Below are 18,802 nucleotides of genomic sequence, written 5' to 3'. Positions count from 1 at the left end.
GCTACTTCATAACTGTAATTTTGCTACTGTTATGAATTGTAATGTCGATATCTGATAGGCGACCCTTCTAGGTGTCATGACCCACAGGTTAAAAACCATGGCTTTATGGGTGACTGGGACATATCACCAAACTCCCTCCAGAAATGTAAAGAAAATAGGGAAAGGTGAAGTAGAAAGTGGGCAGGCTTCCTGGGCCCACTCCATTCTAGAGGCAGGATCCCAGAAGAGACTCTTCACTGTGGACACCTCTGCTGCCCTAGCCATACAACAGGGACACGCTGCCTCCTAAAGCACTAGAGGGCTATGGAACGACTCTGGCGTGGATCTGCACACTGCTTGGAGCTCTGCTGATACAGAGCAAACACAGCTTCCAGAGACACCCTTCATTTGGGGTAACCTGTACCACTCGGGAGCCCTCATCCCTCATTTTCAACGCACGGTGCTCCTCCAAACCAGCTGGCTTACCGCACTGTGCACACAGCTCCGTGCTCAACAATGAACATTGGGGGGACACGTCTAACGAAACTGACCTAATCCGATTAGGCCAAGAATGTGAACCAACAGTTCTCTTAGCATTTCCCAGCAGGACGTGGCCGGTGATTTCTGCTCCGTGAGCTGTACCATATGCTGTGTGGAGGCTACAGTCTCTCTTAAAGTTTCATTCTTACACTTCCACTTTAAAGGATGAGCTTCCAGCGCCAGAGCCGGCACAGGCTCAAAGGGTCCCGGTTAGGAAGAGACACCAGCAGTCAGTGCAGGTGCCAGGGACCCTTCCCTACTACGTCTGCTTACTATGTACGTTTTAGGAGCTACTTAACTGCTCCATGCTTCTATATCCTCATTTGTACAGTAAGGGTGCCAGTAGGACAATCTGTGACATAGGACTATGCTAAGTCATAAAAAAAGTGGGGGGGATTGGCCAAGGAAAATGGCTGGTGCACCTTAAAGACAATATGCTAAGTCAAGGCAGGCAGACTAGACAGAAACTGCTACCCATTGTAGGATTCTATTTAAATGCCCAGCAATGGCAAATCCACAAAGACAAAAGATTATTAGGCTGCCTGGAGCAAAGGAGCACCAGGGAGTGCCTGTTAATGGGTACAAGGTGCACACCAGTGAATATAATAGATAGCATTCACAGCAAGTTTGTCGTACCAGTTTGACCACTGTAAGAAAGCATTTGCAAAAATAAAAGGCCAGGAATGCTATATGTTATTCTAATTACTACATAAAGAACAACTAGTGTATGAAAAGCATTAGGTCTGCCTGTGGCGAAAGTCTTTTGCAAGTTCCCAGGCAGGAAAGGGAAGCAGCATGAGGGAACAGCAAGTGGCAAGCTCCATCCACATGATAGCTTTGGAGATGAGCCTAGAGACGACTGGGCCAGGAAGAGTCAACTAAAAAGATGTCAATAACAGTTGTAGTATATACACATGAATTCCAGCACCCAGGAGGCTGAGGCAGGAAGACTGCCATGAGTTTGGGGCCAGCATGACATACACAGTGAATTCCAGGCCAGCTGTAAGCTACATAGCAAAACTTTGTCTCGAAAGGGGGGGGGGGCAGAAAAGAAAAGAAAACAAAACAAAACAAAGGCAGACAACAAAAGGAAGGCAAACAGCAAGACTGAGTAAGAAGTGAGGACTTATTTGGGGGGTGCAGGGTGACAGTCACAGAGACAGTGGGGCTGTTGATTTTTGCATCTGTAAATGGTTCAAGTCTGGTTCTTCTGGTTCTAGCTGTGGGAAACGGGGCCAAATTCTTACTGTGGAGTGCTCCCTAAAATTAGAACATCCACAACTCTGCCAGAGAGAAACCATGGGTACAAAATAAAACCAGGAAAGGTAAAGAGCCTTATTCACACACATACAACATACACACACACACATGCACACACACACGCACAAGCACGCACACACACACACACATGCGCACAACTGTAAGGGATGTGGACCTGTAAAACATTAGTCCTCCATTATAATGATGCCCAAGAAATCACCTAGAAGCCTTGAAACATTCAGAGGACAGCATCCTGTCCCACCCTTGCCCTCATGCCCAGTAATCCTGGGGGTTACCAATAACCTGGGGTGTGTCCCAGAAAGTGGACTTTGTAAAGGTCCCCAGAAGATTCTAGGATATAAGAAACCTTTAAAAAAATCAGAGGCTGGAGAGATGGCTCAGTAGTTAAAGTCATTGGCTGCTCTGTCAGAGCACCCAGGTTCAATTTCCAGCACACCCATGACAGCTCACAACTGTCTGTTACTCCAATCCCAGGGGATTCTACACCACAGGCACCAGGCATGTCCATGATGCACAGACATACTTGTAGGCAAAATACCCATACACATAAAATAAATAACATTTTAAGCAACATCATTATAAGCCATTAGCCCCAGAAAAAGCAAGGACTGAAGCCACAGTGCCCTGGAGGCTGGCACACTGCACAGAGATGACCCAAAAGCCCAGACCATTTGAAGTCTGGGACAACTCAGAAGGGGAGACCCCACTGAGCTTTGTCCTTTCAGTGAAAATCTAGTGTCCTGTAGTCTGGGAGGGAAATAAACTTATAGCAACTTCATCGAGGACATCAAGGCAAGTAATTCGGTCTCCTTTCTTTGGAGGGGCAGGGAATATACAAGGCATGTCCAGGACAATCCTGGATTCTGCCCTACACAAGCTCCTGGAGAGTGGAGCCAAGTTTCTGAGCATCTGCCATCCCCGCAGAGGGTCTGACATAAGCGAGGGGCTCTGTGGCTTGTTTCTTCTGATAAACGGGAGAGCTAAAATAGAACAGGTCTCTTTGGTAAACGGAATACACTAGCCATCTGGGCAACTCCTGGAGAGGGAAGGCTCATCTCTCCGCGAATGAATGAACTAGGTGGCCCATTACAGTAATTCCGGGGCTTCCAATGCTTTTTCTTTTCAAAGAGAACACAAGGCAGGGAGAGGGCTCAGGGGGTGACGTTCTCACTGTGCAGGTGTCAAATGCTCAGAACCCATGTGAAACCCATGTTGAAAAGCTAGAGGCAGAACACCCATCTGCAGTTTCAACACTCCTAAAGAGAGACAGAACCCCCAGACGTTCACGGGCCAGCAAGTCTAGTGGAAACACAGCAAACAGTAGAGTTCTGGCCTCAAACAAGATGAAGGGCAAGGACCTGTAACCCAGGCTGTCCTCTGACCTCCACAGGTATCTCTCTCTCTCTCTCTCTCTCTCTCTCTCTCACACACACACACACATATATAGCACACAGCGCACACATCACACACACACAGCACATATACACAGCACACAGCACACACATCACACGCACAGCTACACACACAGCACATACACAGCTACACACATAGCACAATACATACAACACACAGCGCACACATCACACACATATCACACACACATACAGCAAACAGCGTACACATCACACACACACTCACACACAGAGCTACACACACACAGCACACATACACAGCACACAGCGCACACAGCCCACACACATAAAGCATACAGCACACACACACAGCGCACACACACGCAGCACACACACATGCACAGAGCACACAGGCTTTCCATTTTTTATTCAGCCGTCTCTTTAATGAAGGGACTACAGATTTTACCTTAGATGTCATTGCTTTTAGAGGCAGGGTCTCAGGATGTCATTGAGGCGACCCTAGAATGTGTAATGATCCTCCTGCCTCAGACTCCTCAGGACTTGAAATCACAGCCATGTACCTTCAACCTGGCTGAGGCCACAGACTAGCAAAGTAAAGGAGAGCAATGAGTCTCGCCCCTCCCCACAACGCTGAGGCTTTCTGGATTCAAAGCTAAATAATGCTCTTGCTCTCAAACAGCAGTGCATCCTGGGAAAATATTCCCAACCTTAGATTCCTAGTGTTCCCATTAACACAGTCCTGAGCCCACAGTCTCCTTGTCCTACTGGATCTACCACTGCTGGTTCCGATGCCTGACCTGGACCCCAGTTCCAAGCCAGGCGGGGCCCCTCCCTGAACTCTGACCAGCCACCTTCACTGTCATCAAAGAGGTCCTGATGCTGACTAACAGATACAGAGTGGGTTGCTCGGGCCAGGAGCAATAAAAGGCTTGCGGCTGATGAAACACCAGGGATGGGCAGCTGAGAGTACACGGCAGGTTAATAACTAACCCTCCTGGGCCTTTAGCAAGCGTCAGGTGCCTGGAGGAAGCCTGTGCCCATATCATAGGCTGAAGAAGCCTTCCATGGCTGGAAAGAACCCTGCCTGCTTTAGCAGAGGCAGACAGACAGTGGAGAGAGTACGGTAGGCTGAGTGAGTGGGTGTCACCAAGAAAACCCGAGAGACCCGGCTGCCAGACGCTACTCTGTTGACACTATCATCATGGATTGGAGAGAGCAGTGAGCATTCCTAGATAGCTGGAAGAATGAACCCACCCCAGAACCAGGCTTTGGACCCTGTGGTCTCAACTGGCTCCATGAAACTTAATACTCAGTTATTCCAACTGCCCCATAGCTAGCTGGCTTCATTCTTTTGCTCTGTGTTCCCTGAAACACACCAGTATATCCAGTTGGGAGAGATAGAAAGGGCTTGCAGAGGGCCTCCTATGAGGGTAAAGGTTCCCAGGCAGGAGGGAATGGGATAAAGAAAGGCCTTGTGTCATGGAACTGGTGATGAAGCCGAAAGTAGACAGAGGAAAAGAAAACACTCCTTCCTCGCATCTACTGAGAGGAATCTGGACCGCTTCCATGAGGCAGGATCAGTAGGAGATGGCTAAGCTTCCTGGCAGGCACAGAGCAAGGAGCAGGGAACTTATACATGTTCTCTCAAGCCTCAGTTCCTTCACTTATGCTGTTCCAGGCGCCAGGAACGCTGATCTCTGCTTGCCTTCAGGGCCCAAAGCTTTTTGGTGGTATTTTCCATTCATTGGAGTCTTCTCTCTTCCTGCAGCTCCTTCTCACATCTTGCAGCCCCACCTTAGACCTTCCCACTGAGCGTCCACATCAGATGTAGTTACCCGTCTCTACCCAAGCTTTCTGAGCACCAGAAATTTATCCTAATGATATACGTGCCCTGGTTCGGGTGCTTCAAATGCAACCAGTTGCCAGGGTGACCAAATGTAGCAAAATCCAGAAAACAAGGGATATATACAGGATTGATGTTTCAGCTTTTTCAACAGATACATGGCTTTAAAAAAATGAAAACTGAAAGAGGAGAGAGGTCTAGACACCTGTCTCACGGAGACTGTCAACAAAATGCAATAAACAGACCTTGCTAAAAAACCCGGCCAATGTCTTGACATTAGCTACATATATGACACTAAATAGCAATTGTTACATTGAAATGTTTTAACAGACTTGTGGATGCCTTTTAAAGCATAGCCTTCCCTTCCAGAGATACCTAAGAAAGGATATGTTTGAAATGGCATATGTGAAACTTATTTTAGAGCCGCTTGGGAGGGCTAGAGCCTAGGGCTAGAGCCGCAGGTCTAAATGAGTAACAGTACGCCTGGGTAAATACCGAATTCTCATGATATACATTGAGAGTCCATTATATAGTTCCGGGCTTACAGCTCGGTCAGCAAGGCCCTTACCTTAAAAGCATGAGGTAAACCCAATCTCCAGAACCCACATACAAAAAGCCAAGCATGGGTCCTGGGGGCTCCCTGTCCAACCAGATTAACAGAACCTAGGTCAAAAAAGGATGGAAGGAAGGTGTGTAGTCTCAGAGCTGCTCATTGGGTAAAGGTACTTGATGTGTAAGTTGGGGATCTACTTGCAGGTTTGATCCCCAAAACCCACATAAAGATAGAAAGGGAGAACTGGCTCCGCAAAGTTGTCCTCTGACCTCTACACACACACACACACACACACACACATCACACACACACACGGATGGGGGAGGGGGCAGAGAGGCAGAGAGACTTTTTTTTGTTTTGTTTTGTTTTGTTTTTCGAGACAGGGTTTCTCTGTGGTTTTGGAGCCTGTCCTGGAACTAGCTCTTGTAGACCAGGCTGGCCTCGAACTCACAGAGATCCGCCTGCCTCTGCCTCCCGAGTGCTGGGATTAAAGGCGTGCGCCACCACCGCCCGGCTGACTTTTTTTTTTTTAAAAGAACAAGATGAATGGCACCTGAGAAATAGCACCTTAAATTGTCCTTTGGCCTTCACATGCAGTTACATTCACGTACACATGTGTACACACGTGTGTGCACGCACACACACGCAGAATGAAGTCAAGACTCTGTTTCACCGCTACTCAAGCTCCCAGCAGCTGCTAACGCAGCTCCTTCTGAGTGACAGTGGAGTCAGACAATAACTCCTCCATGAGGAGAGGCTGCCAAGGAAGCCTGTGGGACGCCTGTCGGTGGTGTGTTCTCTGAGGGGAGGGATTAGGAGACACTCTCACTAAGGAGCAGGTGTGAGGGTGAAAGGGCACAGCACACACGGTGGGAAAGCACAGTGCCACCACAAGGCGGGCAGAAACCACAAAGGGCTTCAGGACGGTTGAAACTTAATCCTACCAATAACTGGGGCAAAGTGAAGGCCAAGAGCCAGGGGCCTGGCTCCGCAGCGGGATACCTGCCCGGCTCTTGAGGACCCGGTTCAATTCCCAGCACCACAAGAGAAAGCCCCCAAACACTGCTCTCACTCTTCCTAAAACATACAGCTCTAAACTGAAAACAGCCCAAACATCTCCAAAGGATAAGTGGATTCCATTATAGTTATGCAACAGAGTAACTGTGGAGCGGTTAGCACCCCAGGTACCTCATCATCACGGATGGCTCTCATGCGCGCAGGCTAAATGAAAAACCACCTCAGCTTGCAGCGCAAGAAACTAACAATGCGCCGCTCAGGGAAAGTCCTTAAACATAAAGAAGGATAAAAGGAGCTTCGGAAGGGAGAGAAGGAATGAAGTCAGCAGAACAGCTCAGAGCCTCATGCACTGGGGACTGGTCTGTGCCTAAGCGGGGTGATAATACAAGGATCTCCACCGTATTGTTTTTGTTCAGATCCTTCTTGCTCTAGAATGTCTGACCGAGCATGGTGCCTCACACCTATAACCCTAGCACGGGGGAGGCTAAGGTTAGGAGGCTTGATGTGAGTTTGAGACCAGACAGTGAGCTCTGGGTCAACAGAAGATTTGCCGATCCTGGGCAACTCTGACCAAAGTGTGAGGGGAGAAAGGAAGCTGGCTCATCACCTACCACCACCAGACTGAGACAGTGTTAGAAGACAATGAGAACAGAGCAAGTCCCCGGGGAGATGCCAGAATTCCAACAACCAGGGGTAAGGACACAGCAGGGAAAGGTACCTGATGACCTGAGGCTGATCCCCGGAACCCACATGGCAGAAGGAGAGAACCAATTCCTGCAGGTTGTCTCCTGCCTACCAGAAATGGGTCATAGACTGTGCATTACCCCAAACACACACAAAGAAATTACTTAACTAAATTCAAATAAAAATAGGAGCTAAGGGCTGAGGGTTTCCACAGCTCCAAAGACAGTGGCACTGAGGAACGGGAGGACTGAGTGGTCCAAATCCCATAAAATTCTCTGATCTGGATAAATGGGATGAGCAACATGAAGTGTGCAGGCTACAGCTGGGAGGGTCACTGCTAAGTGATCCAAGTCTTACAGGAAAGGGCAAATGCTGCAGGGCTCTCCTTAAGGAGATGAGAACAGTCAATGTTGAAAGAACAAAAGCAGAAAGGAGCTGGAATACTCATCTGGAAGCTAGGGAGGGTAAGCCTGGCCTTTTAATGCTATGCAAAGTTGTTTTCAGGTATCCTAACAGCACCTACAAATGTGTGTGTGTGTATGTGTGTGTGTGTGTGTGTGTATAGATGGAGAGTTAGTGTTCAAATGGGACTGGAGTTCCCATTTAAGAAGACAAAAAAGTTCCAGAGATGGATGATATAATAGTTACACATTTAAAAACTGTTCAAATGGTTAGCTCTCTGTTATCTTATGAGTTCTAAAAAGTTCTCCTTCAGGGTAGGTGAAGCTAAACAAGGAAACAGACATGGAAACGGCACTATTGGGCCTCTCTAAAGCTAAGGTTGTTGCATGACGCGATGACAACATTCAGATGAGGATCTGGGCATGGAAGGGCATCACTGAGCCGAGGGATGTCACCTCTGCGGGCACTTGTGGATGGTATGCTCAGAGAGGCCAGCCACGTGGATGACCCCATCCTAGGACCTAGCTCAACTTTGGGTGCCAAGGGATCACCAGGTAGTTCCATGGTTAAGATGGAACCCCGACCCGAGGACTCTTCCAGTTCTTAAGAAGAAAAAGCTAGTTGGGACTGGGGGAAAGATCCAGAAAAAAAAAATGCTCAAAAGCAGCATGCTGAACCCAAACTCCAGAGCTAGAGAGACAGAGCGATGAGGCAGAGCCAGGGGTGTTTACGACCCAGGAACAGGTGAGGAAACCAGAGAGCTCGGCTTGTGCACCTGAGCCGGGGGAAACAATGGCAAAGGAGTCTGGAAACCTAGATTGAATCTGGCTGGACCACATTTACCAGGCACGTGGCCTGTGGCCATCTGCTTTCTGGAGACCCCCCCCCTCCCCGGGAAGGAAAAGGGAATACCTTGCCAGAAAAGGCCATTAAAGAAATGACACAAATTCCATAGCCTGGGAGGCAGGGAGCTTAAGAGGCACAAAAGCAGATGCTCTGCACATCAACCTCCAGCCCCCAGAGACTGAGGCGGCAGAGGCAGGTATTACTCACTTGCCACACACAGAGAGGCAGGGTGGATTTAAGTCAACCACAGCAGCGCAAAGAGGGCGAGACGCTCAGGAAACCTGTGCAGCTGGAAAATATTTGGCTAAGAAAGGGCAGGGCTGCCGATAGAGAATACCTGCCTAGCCATGTATGGAGCCATGGGTTCAACACCCAGGCTACAAAACAAATCAAAACAAAACCCGCCGTGCTTATCAACGGGTATACAGGAGCACAAAGACTAAAAAGGAACGAAGTGCCTGCCACCCAACAGCTGCTACGCAGCAGGACGGGGAGGTGGAAATGGTTTTCTGGATGATCGTTTTAATGCTGTTCTACTAGGCACTTCTGTATGAGGACAGCTTTTGACCCAGGTGTTGACAAATGGCCTTCAAGTCAGAATGCATCTTTAAGAAATTATAGCTGGAAGCCGGGCGGTGGTGGCGCACGCCTTTAATCCCAGCACTCGGGAGGCAGAGGCAGGCGGATCTCTGTGAGTTCGAGACCAGCCTGGTCTACAAGAGCTAGTTCCAGGACAGGCTCCAAAACCACAGAGAAACCCTGTCTCGAAAAACAAAACAAAACAAAAAAAAGAAATTATAGCTGGGGGGCTGGAGAGATGGCTCAGTGGTTAAGAGCATTGCCTGTTCTTCCAAAGGTCCTGAGTTCAAATCCCAGCAACCACATGGTGGCTCACAACCATCTATAATGAGGTCTGGTGACCTCTTCTGACCTACAGACAGAATATTGTATCCATAATAAATAAATAAATAATTATTAAAAAAAGAGAAATTATAGCTGGGCGGTGGTGGCACGTGCCTTTAATCCCAGCACTCGAGAGGTAGAGGCAGGCAGATCTCTGTGAGTTCAAGGCCAACCTGGTCTACAAAAGCTAGTTCCAGGACAGGCTCCAAAGCTCCAGAAAAACCAAAAAACAAAAACCAAAAAAAAAAAAAAAAAAAAAAAAAGAAAGAAAGAAAAAGAAAGAAATTGCAGGCACCCAATCTACCATACCAAAGACGTGAGCCCAAGTTCCAGAGGCACCAAGCGGCCCTCAAAAGCAGAAATCTTCGTGAGACTCTGGGGTCTCCAGGCACCTGTGAACCTGTGGGACCCCTGGGGCAGGCTCAGGGCCATTCACTCTGAGCCCAGGTGAGCTGCCAGAGCTCTCAAACCAACATTTCCTCCCAACAGTCTGGGCCTGAAACTGGACTTTGCTAGCCGTGTGGCTTCAGTTCAGGGAGGTTTCTTGACTTGCCAGCTAGGCTTGACTCTCCTGTAAACCTCTGGAGAAAACAGTCTTTATGAGCTTCCAGAAGAATAATCCAGAACCCCTGAGCACAGATCCAGGCTCTCATGTACTTCAAGGCCCCTCACATACTCTTGTAAGAGCCGGAGACACAGTCAAGGGTTTACAGTCCTCCATACCTGTCCACACCCCCCCCCAAGGAGTGAGTTCCCCCCCAATGCTCCATGCATTTGTACCTGCTGCCCAGACACCTTCCAGCAAAACACAATAGCTGTGTGCCTCTGCATTCTTTGGGACAGCCCCAGTCACGGTGAGCATCACAGCTTTTCCAGCTAGACCACACCGTTCAGTAGCTCCTCCCCTGTACTGCTTCCCATGGGGTTGCAGGTCTACCACCGACTAGGGACTCAAGAAACACTCCCCCCACACCCCGCAACCAACACACTGGAAGAGTTCCTTAGGCCTTTGTTGACTATAGAAAATTTGCCTTACAAAAGCAAAAGCACGTTGGAAAACCATTTTCATAACTGAACGTTAAAATCAAGTAGCCAGGTGGGATGATAACAGTTGGCTGGAGAGGAACCACGGAGGCTGCAGGAGATAGAAGATGAGGGACACTGGATTCGGAGGGCACAGGCTGCAGGCCACATCTAACACAGCAGCTCTAGCTGGAACTCTCACAACCATTCCTGACAGACAGAGACAGAGCTCCCTATCCTAGCTCCGTTTCTGTTGTCTGGCTCTGTGTTCAGGGGTCCTGGGATTATCTTTCAGAATGTTCACAAAGGCTGGCTGTCCTTATCCCTGAGTTTTACAGGAGAGAGTGGGGGCTTAGCTGGCAGGTTAAGAAATAAAAAAACCGCTTAGGAGAGAAAGGGGCTGTTTTGATTCGCAATCCCAGGTTACAGGAACTTGAAGCAACTAGTCCCATGCACAGTCAAGAGCAGAGAGGATGAATCCAAGTAAGTACGCTTACTGCTTAAGCTGCTTTCTCTACTCTTACACAATTCAGGACCCAAAGCCAGGGAATGATGCTGTCCGCATTTAGGCTGGTCTTCCTGCATCAAATTAACATCACACACGCACACACACCACACACACGCACGCACACGTGCACACACACATACACACAAAGACACACACACACCGACACAAATGCACATGCACAGACACACGCATACACACACACATACACACACGCAGACACACACATACCACACACGCGCGCACACGCGCACACACACATACACACGCACACAGACACACACACGCACACGCACAGACAGACAGACAGACACACACACACACACACACACACACACACCAGCCCAGTTAGGCCCCCAGGTCAACCGGATCAGGACAATCCCTCACTGAGAGCTCCTCCCAGGTTGTTCTGCATTGTGTGGTTAACAATTAAAACTAACTATCATCCTCTCCCAGCTAATCCCTGAGGCAAGGAACTGGAGACTGTATCTCTAAAACCTTTAACCTGCCAACAGCAGGAAGAGGAGGAGATAGGGAGAGCTTGCTTCTGATCCAGGTAGTAGGCTCAAAGGACCAACCACACTGCTGCACATTCCTGGGATGTGACAAGAGGAGACCCATGGCTGCACTGAGAGACCAGGGTCATAGACCCTTTCCAATTGGCCCATTTAAGTTCAGCATCCAAAATACACATTCCCATAGAAATACAAAAATTAAAAGGATGGAGACAAGTACCATGTAACTAGTGGTTCCAACCTCGCATGAAATCTGAGACTCTATTTTAACATTTCTGGTTTCTCCCTATTCTGGCATCCTTCTGCTATAAATGTGGATGAAAGAGGATGTGGGACCTACACGCCAGCCTGAGGCAAGACGCCCACGAATCAGCCGGTGACCCTGGTAGTGAAAGCCGTCCAGGAGACTGGTGGACAGAGAGCAAAGACCCCTCTGGAAGAGGGTTTTTCTCTGGGTAGAGCAGAGTAGCAGACAGGGACATTTGGAGCCAGCCAGTCAAAAATGTCCAGTAGTGGGAAGAAGACATATTGAAGGAGGAGCATCTCTGTGATCCCTAGAGTAGAGATTTTCTAAGTTTCCAAAGAAGAATGTTAGGGGAAAGCTCACCCCCACGGCCTTCTGCTATTTCCAAAGCAAGGCCAGAATTCAGTGAGTTTAAGCACATAAAAGTACTTACAGCAAGTTGATGTTTGCTCAGAGCCTCATAACCCTGGAGGGTCATGTGACTGGCCCTAGAAGAGACCAGGGCAGCCCCCATTCACCAGCCACACCCCTTCCCTTCCTCCCCTTGACCAGCGTGGCACCAGCTTCTAGGATCTATTCTCTATCACATAGTACCAGGGAAACGTGACTGCCACTCACATCTCTCACTCCCAGCTCAGCCCACCTTTTATAATAAAATCCTCCGTTACATAAGAAACAACACAAACCCATGACCCACGTGGACAGACACGCCAGGCGAGTCCTACCAAATGTGTGGTAAAGGATGGCACAAGCACCACAGGACCATCATTCACATCATCCACCAACCATCTACTTACAGGAAAAGACCTGGACCAGGCAAGGCACCTAAGGCAGTCAGATCTTGAGGGTCTTCCTCATTCTTTCCACAATGGAGGGTGAGGGGAAACCTATCGTCCACGTATGCTCCTCATTGGAACCTTGCCCTTTCCCCACATACCCGATTCCACCTGTGAACGCCTGGGGGGTGGCTCTGCCTCCTCTCCCGGTCATGCCCTCATCACCCTTCACCTGGAGTAATGCCACAGCATAGCTGGCATCAAGGCCCTCCTCCAGCCATGTCTCCCTCCACTCCACCGTAGCAAAAGCAGGCTCTCTGAAGCATAGGCCAGTACCCAGGTCAAAGACTGCCTCACGTCCAGCGCGCACACGTGCACACACACACACATACCCCTCCATGGTGGGTCTAATGCACAGTGTAGCTGCCATTGTCTGCCACCAGAGTCAGCGTTGGAAGGGTGTGAAGGTGACAGCAGTTATCAGCATCACCTGCCAAGGAGGACTATGAACAGCCAGGAACTCTGTTCCTTGAAACACTGAACCCGGAATGCTAGCAGTGTGAACTCTGTGGATTTTTTTTCTCATTTTTAATTTTATTAGTTTAGGTGTTTTGCCGGCATGTATGTCTCTGGACCAATTGTGTGCCAAGCGAGTGCTTATGGGCCCCCTGGAACAGAGTTATAGATGGTTGTGAGCTGCCAGGTAAATATTGAAGCGTCTTAAGCTCCAAGGGCTAAGAAAATTTTATTTGAGGAAGAAAAAAAAGAGAAAGAGAGAGAGAGGAAGGAATAAAAGCAGGTGCCCACGCACGCACCCCACCCACTCCTTTTAGATGAACTGAGAACAGTTAACACATACCTGCAGTCCCAGCACCTAGGAAGGCTGAGGCAGGAGAATCACTGGAAGTTGCAAACTGGGCAACAGAGTGAACCCATCTTAAATTTTTAAAAAAAAAAAAGAAAGAAAGAAAAAGGAAAGGAAAAAGGACCGGATAAAGTTAGAGAGTCATTTTGCTAGAACTGCACACGGAATGAGAAAATCCGCCTTACTTCCGTCCGTCCGTCAGAAAAATATCTCACCCTTTCTGCATGGGTGAGAGAAAGGGGCACTAATGCCAGCATCCTACCACCTTGCTTGCTCTATGCCTTTCCGGAGCAGCCCATTCCAGCTGCCAGGGAGTGACTAACGGGTGGTCCTGATGCCCTCTGAATCCAGTCGCCCTTAAATCCACTGGATGGGGATGCGCCTTCCAATCCAAGATAAGGCGTATGATCACTATGCTGTATCACGTTGGTTCTACCAGGCCCCCTAAGAGCCTGTGCAGGGGCCTCTTTTCTCTTCCAGAGTAAAGCTTTTAAAAAAAATCCCTCATATAGCATTCAGCTTCCAATTCCGCTAAACAAAAGCCAAGCAATGGGAAGCCTGCCTGGTACAGCTTGCTTTTATCTTTCTAAAGTCCATATTACAATTTTTAAAAAGACTTCTCCACATTCCAAAGAAAAAGATGAGAAGTTTATAAAAATTATAACTCTCTAGCAATCCTCCCCAAGTGTCTTGCTGTTTACCGAGGCAATGTAATCATTAATCATTTCATCTTCCCATTAAAAAAAAAAAAAAAAAAAACCAGGGAAATCAATACTCAGCTGAAGTTGCCCAAGGTGGCACAGTCAAGCTAGAAGGTAACGCTGAAATTCTCCACGGTTACACAGTACCCTAATGAGTCAATGCCAAGTTCCCGATACAGTGAGAGCAAGTGTGCCAAATGCTACACTGGCCAAGCAGCCTTCCCCCTGCAAGGCATGGCGGAGGCGCTACCTGGCAAGCCAGTATCCCAACAGCTTTGCACACAGGACTGCTGAAAGATTGTGTGTGCACGTGCACGTGCAAGCGCGCGCGCACACACACACACAGACAACAGAGGCGGGGCTGAGCAGAAATGGCCCAAGCACAAGCCATGCCAGGGGTTTAATCAACAGAGAGCTAATACAAGTCAACAGTGGGTGCCGCTGCCAAGCACACCAACCAGAGGGATCTGCAGCCACACTGGAAAGCGCCTGGCTCCCTCAGACCAGTCCCTGAAGGCTGAGCATGGCTGAACTAAGAGGAGGGAGGTGCCCTCCCCAGCAGGGCCAGGTTTCTGAAAAGAAATGACTCAGGGTGGCACTCTGAGTGTCACCTGGCAGGTGGGCTTGAACGCCAAGCCCACTGTGGACTGCATATTACAGGTGGGGGTTTAAAGATCACCTTCTTCATGTTCTAGCCACAATTGAGAAAGCACTGACTATCTACATGAAGGGTTCAAAACTTCCAGGAAGGCTAGCAGATGCAACCAACCAGACCACCCAACTCCAAGTCTGTTGGAGGGGGACTCACTAGGAAAATGACAGTGGCGACTTCCTTTACTAATTATGCCAGCTGGACCGTGGCTTTGCCAAGTGACAGAGGATTTAAGATCCTATCACTTCAAGCATCAAAAACTTCAGGAAGTTCTTGGACCCCACAGCCCACACACTCCAATTCCCACTAGGGAGTGTTTCCCCTTATTAGCACCATCCAGAACACAAAACCATCTTTCCAAATGTGTCTCCCACGAGCCTCCAGGCCATGCCTCACTGACCTTTGTGCTCACAGCGAGTAGCTTAGCACACTCGAGACACCCCATAAAGGATGAGTAACTGCACCGAGGTGCCACAGCCTGGTCATACTGAGGGTGTTACTGTGTTTGAGGCCATTTTAGAACACACTCATCTGTCCCGAGAGGAGCTAATAAAAAGGGTTACGACAACACATTGCCACTTTTGTACGCTGGGCAAAGGAATTCTTGAAGCTAGGGCTGCCCGAGGGTTTTAATTACAAAGGAGTCATAGACTGGCCAGGTCCCCGGGTCTCTATGGAAGTGATCCAATACAGAAGGAAGTTTAGGGGTATCAGGTCAAAGGTAAATCCTGCCAGGCAAGGTCAGAGCCCAGGGAGTAGTAAGAATCCAGAAACAACCCAGCAGGCACAGGTGGGGTCAAATGCCTAGAAGGAGACCTAAAAAGGGAATCCAGTAAGGTGGGTCTAAGAACGGCACGAACACTACAAATTCAGAGGGGAGCTGGCTCAGCCTCCTAACTGGGAGAATTAATTACAGGAACTAACACACAGCTCTGGGAAGACTGGTGGAGGAGCCTGAATGATGCAATTCTAGTATCTAATAAATCTTTAAATCAATGAGCCATGTTTACTGGTAATTTTTCTTCATCTCCCCTCCCTGAGAGCTCACACGACAGAGCCAGCATTTGCTTTTTGTTTGTCTGTGGACGTGGTGCGCAGTTTTATGTCTGGATGTATAAATAACTCGGAGTTCAATAAATCGCACGTCTTTTAAAAGGGCATCAAAAATATCTGCCATCAAAAGGAAACCTGAGACGGAGGGTTTATTTTTCTGCACATATACATATGTATATGAAGAAACCTTTTAGGACGCCTGCCTGTGTTCCCATCCCCCCCATGGCCCCGCCAACTGCAGTAAACCAGCATTCCAACCTGTTCATTTGTGGACCTGTTTGGATCTCTTTTTAGCACACAGGCACTTTACTCCGTTTGCAATGTTTCAACTCAGAAACCCCATTTAAGCCTGTCGCACAGACCTGACAGTAGCAATACATTTTATAAGCCAGCTATCCCTGGGGAACAGACAAGAACCCCCGCCCCGGCAAGGAGCACCACCGACAAAGTTGCCAAGGAGAGCATTCCTTTGCCAGATGCAAACTGCGCCACATCCTCTCCCTACCCAAGCTGCCCACTCACCTCGCCTCTGCTCCCCAATCTCGGGCTGCCTCATCAGAGCTGGGAGCCTGGGAGCAGGGACATGAATGCTTTTTAAAAGGCAACAGCTCTGGGCTGGGGAATGTTGGCACCTTTTCTATGAAAAGGCCCCGCAAGGGTATTTTTATGACAAAATGCTCTCCCGTGGAGCACAAAAAAACACAAAATTAAACTACCATAAATTGAAACTGTCTCCAAATTAAACCCACACGGAAGAAGCATTAGAGCCCAGGTCAGGTAGGCTGATTTTTCTCATCTGAAACCCTTACAGGTTAAGAGTTCTCTAAGTCCAAAAAAATTCCTGCCACCCAGGAAGGCCTAAACGTTCCTCAGGACAATCTGTAACTCATCTAAGGCTCAATTACTGCGGTGTCTTCAGTCATACCCAAAGATTCCCGAAGGCACCGTCTGCCGCAGCGCCGAGTGCACAGTGGGCGCCCCGTTAGTGCGTTGGTTTGATTGGATCTGACTGGCCCCCGACTGGCCCCTTCGGCCAGAAACGTTCTTGGTGGCCGGACTCCCTGCTGGAGATACTGGCGCTGGCCTAGCCTGCCACTGGAACTGGGCCCTGGTGCAACCACCTGTGGGTGTGTGGCCAGGACACAGGTCCCTGCGCTGCCACCCCGGGATGCCCAGCACGTCCCATGCACATTGCCCGGTGTGGGAGCGAGTTGGGAGGCCAGTCCAGAGTGGGCTGGGGCCAACTCCCAGCACCCTAAGGCCTTTGCCCGTTCAAAGTTGACCTGGCTTGACAGTTGACTCCCAAGTCGCCCCTTCCCCTGCGAGGTTGTGAGCCAGGGGGCTCTTTGAGATAGGAATGGAGGCCATCCATAAGGGATGAGCCAGGGCAGAGAGGTAAAACTGTTCCCTAGCCCTCTTTCAAAACTTGGGGCATCTGCAGGTAAGGGTTTCTTCTCCAATGTCTCATCAAGGCCTGACACCAAAATCGAGATACCCCGGGGCAGCCCTGCAACGCTTAAAAAATTCTACTTAAGCCAGCATCGAAAGGCCAATATTGGCAGGGAATGCCGGCCACCTGCGCCAAGGGAGGGGACGCGGGACATGGGGACAGCGTGCAAAGGGGTAAAAGTAAGGCCCAAAAACCTAGGTGGGCGCCAAAGAAGACGCAACCTTGTGGTGCAAGGTGCCAAAGACTGGGCCCCGCAGCGTATGCGGGCTTGGTGGTCCGGGAGGGTTCAGGCTGGAGAGGACTGGCAGAAGATGGGGGAGGGGTCCCCGAAGAGCGGCCCGGGAAGCTTCCCAGAGGAAAACACTGGGGAAGGGGGCTCTTCCCCAAGGGGCGCAGGCTACCATTGCCCCGCCGCGTCACTCACCGGCAGGTCCACGCTCACTTCGGTTCCGTCGAGCAGGAAGACACGGCAGTAGAGGGTGGCCTTGGCCGCTCCAGAGGCGGAGATGTGCACAGCCGCGCCGCCCGTGAGCAGGGGCCCGCCGCCGGCCGGGAACACGCTGCCCCCGGGCGCGGCGGGCAGCACCGAGGAGCTGGCGGCGGCGGCCGGGCCCCCTCGTGGCCCCCCGTCGCGCTCGTCCGCCAGCCCGGCGGCCCCGCGCCCCGCCGCGCCCCGCGCGTAGCGCTGCATGGAGCGGCGGCCAAAGGTCCGGCGCAGGAACCGCAGCATCCTGGCCGGGGGCGCCCCCTGCCTCCGCCCCCTGCGCTGTCGCCGCGCTGCCGCCCGGGAGCGCCCGGCGCCGCCGTCAGTGCCAGCCGCGCCGCACCTCCTCCCGCGGGCTGCGGCCCGGGGCTCGCTCCCGCCCCAGCCGAGGCCGAGGCCGCGCTCCGGCCGCCCGCGGGGCGCGTCGGCCCAGCCAGCGCCCGGCGCGAGTAGCCGCGCGGGAGAGAGCGCGCACGATCGGCTCTGGGGACCGTCCCGCTGCTGTCGCCGCTGCGCGCTTGAAGGGGCGGGCGATCGGTGCCGGCTACTGCGTAGCCGCTGTCCCTCCCGAAGAGCGCTGCAGGGGACTCGGCTGCCGGCTGCTCCCGCGCCGCCCGCCGGCCGAGGGCCAGCCGGAGCAGAGCGCCTGCGTGCTCCCGGCGCGCTCGCTCCCACTCGCGCCGCGCCCGGCCGGAGGAGGCCCCCGCCGAGCGCCCGCTCCCGGGGCGCCTTTTCCTGCGCCCGCAGCCCCCGCCTCCCACCTGGGAGGGCTGCACCTTCAGCCGCCGCCGCCGCCGGCACTGCAGCACGCCCTCCTCCCCCGGGGCTGCGCCGGGCCTGTGCTGCCCCCTGCCGGCCCGAGTGCCCCCTGCTGCTGTAGGTGCACTCACGTGCGTACACGTAGGTGAGCACACACGTGTTTCCGGGCGCGCAGGACCCCCTGAAAAGTCCGAGAGTTCCCCCCTCCTTGGTCGGATGAAGAAAACAAGGCTGTCTCCTTTCTGGGAAAACTTGTTCTTGGGGCAAAGAACAACACGTCTCTTTGTGAAAGAGAAATCAAAACACAACTACACTCAGTTTCCCCTTCTGCAGATGTGGAGTAGGCGACCTGTC

General features: G+C 50.9%; 1 protein-coding gene across 6 annotated transcripts in view; it reads right to left on the bottom strand.

Annotated features, from left to right (window-relative positions):
- Positions 1-18,463, bottom strand: part of Epb41l4b (erythrocyte membrane protein band 4.1 like 4B) — a 149,251-nt gene extending 130,788 nt beyond the window's left edge. For all 6 annotated transcript variants that reach the window (XM_057790424.1, XM_057790426.1, XM_057790425.1 and 3 more), the window contains exon 1: positions 17,630-18,463. In XM_057790424.1, coding sequence (XP_057646407.1) covers positions 17,630-17,935 — 306 coding nt within the window. In that variant the 5' untranslated portion in view covers positions 17,936-18,463. The remainder of the gene's footprint in view (positions 1-17,629) is intronic.
- Positions 18,464-18,802: the final 339 nt, after the last annotated feature.

This window comes from Chionomys nivalis, chromosome 16, assembly GCF_950005125.1.
Source record: "Chionomys nivalis chromosome 16, mChiNiv1.1, whole genome shotgun sequence".
NCBI classification, from domain to species: domain Eukaryota; kingdom Metazoa; phylum Chordata; class Mammalia; order Rodentia; family Cricetidae; genus Chionomys; species Chionomys nivalis.
The sequence above is the reverse complement of the archived record's forward strand: the minus strand, read 5'-3'. Positions and strand labels throughout refer to the sequence as shown.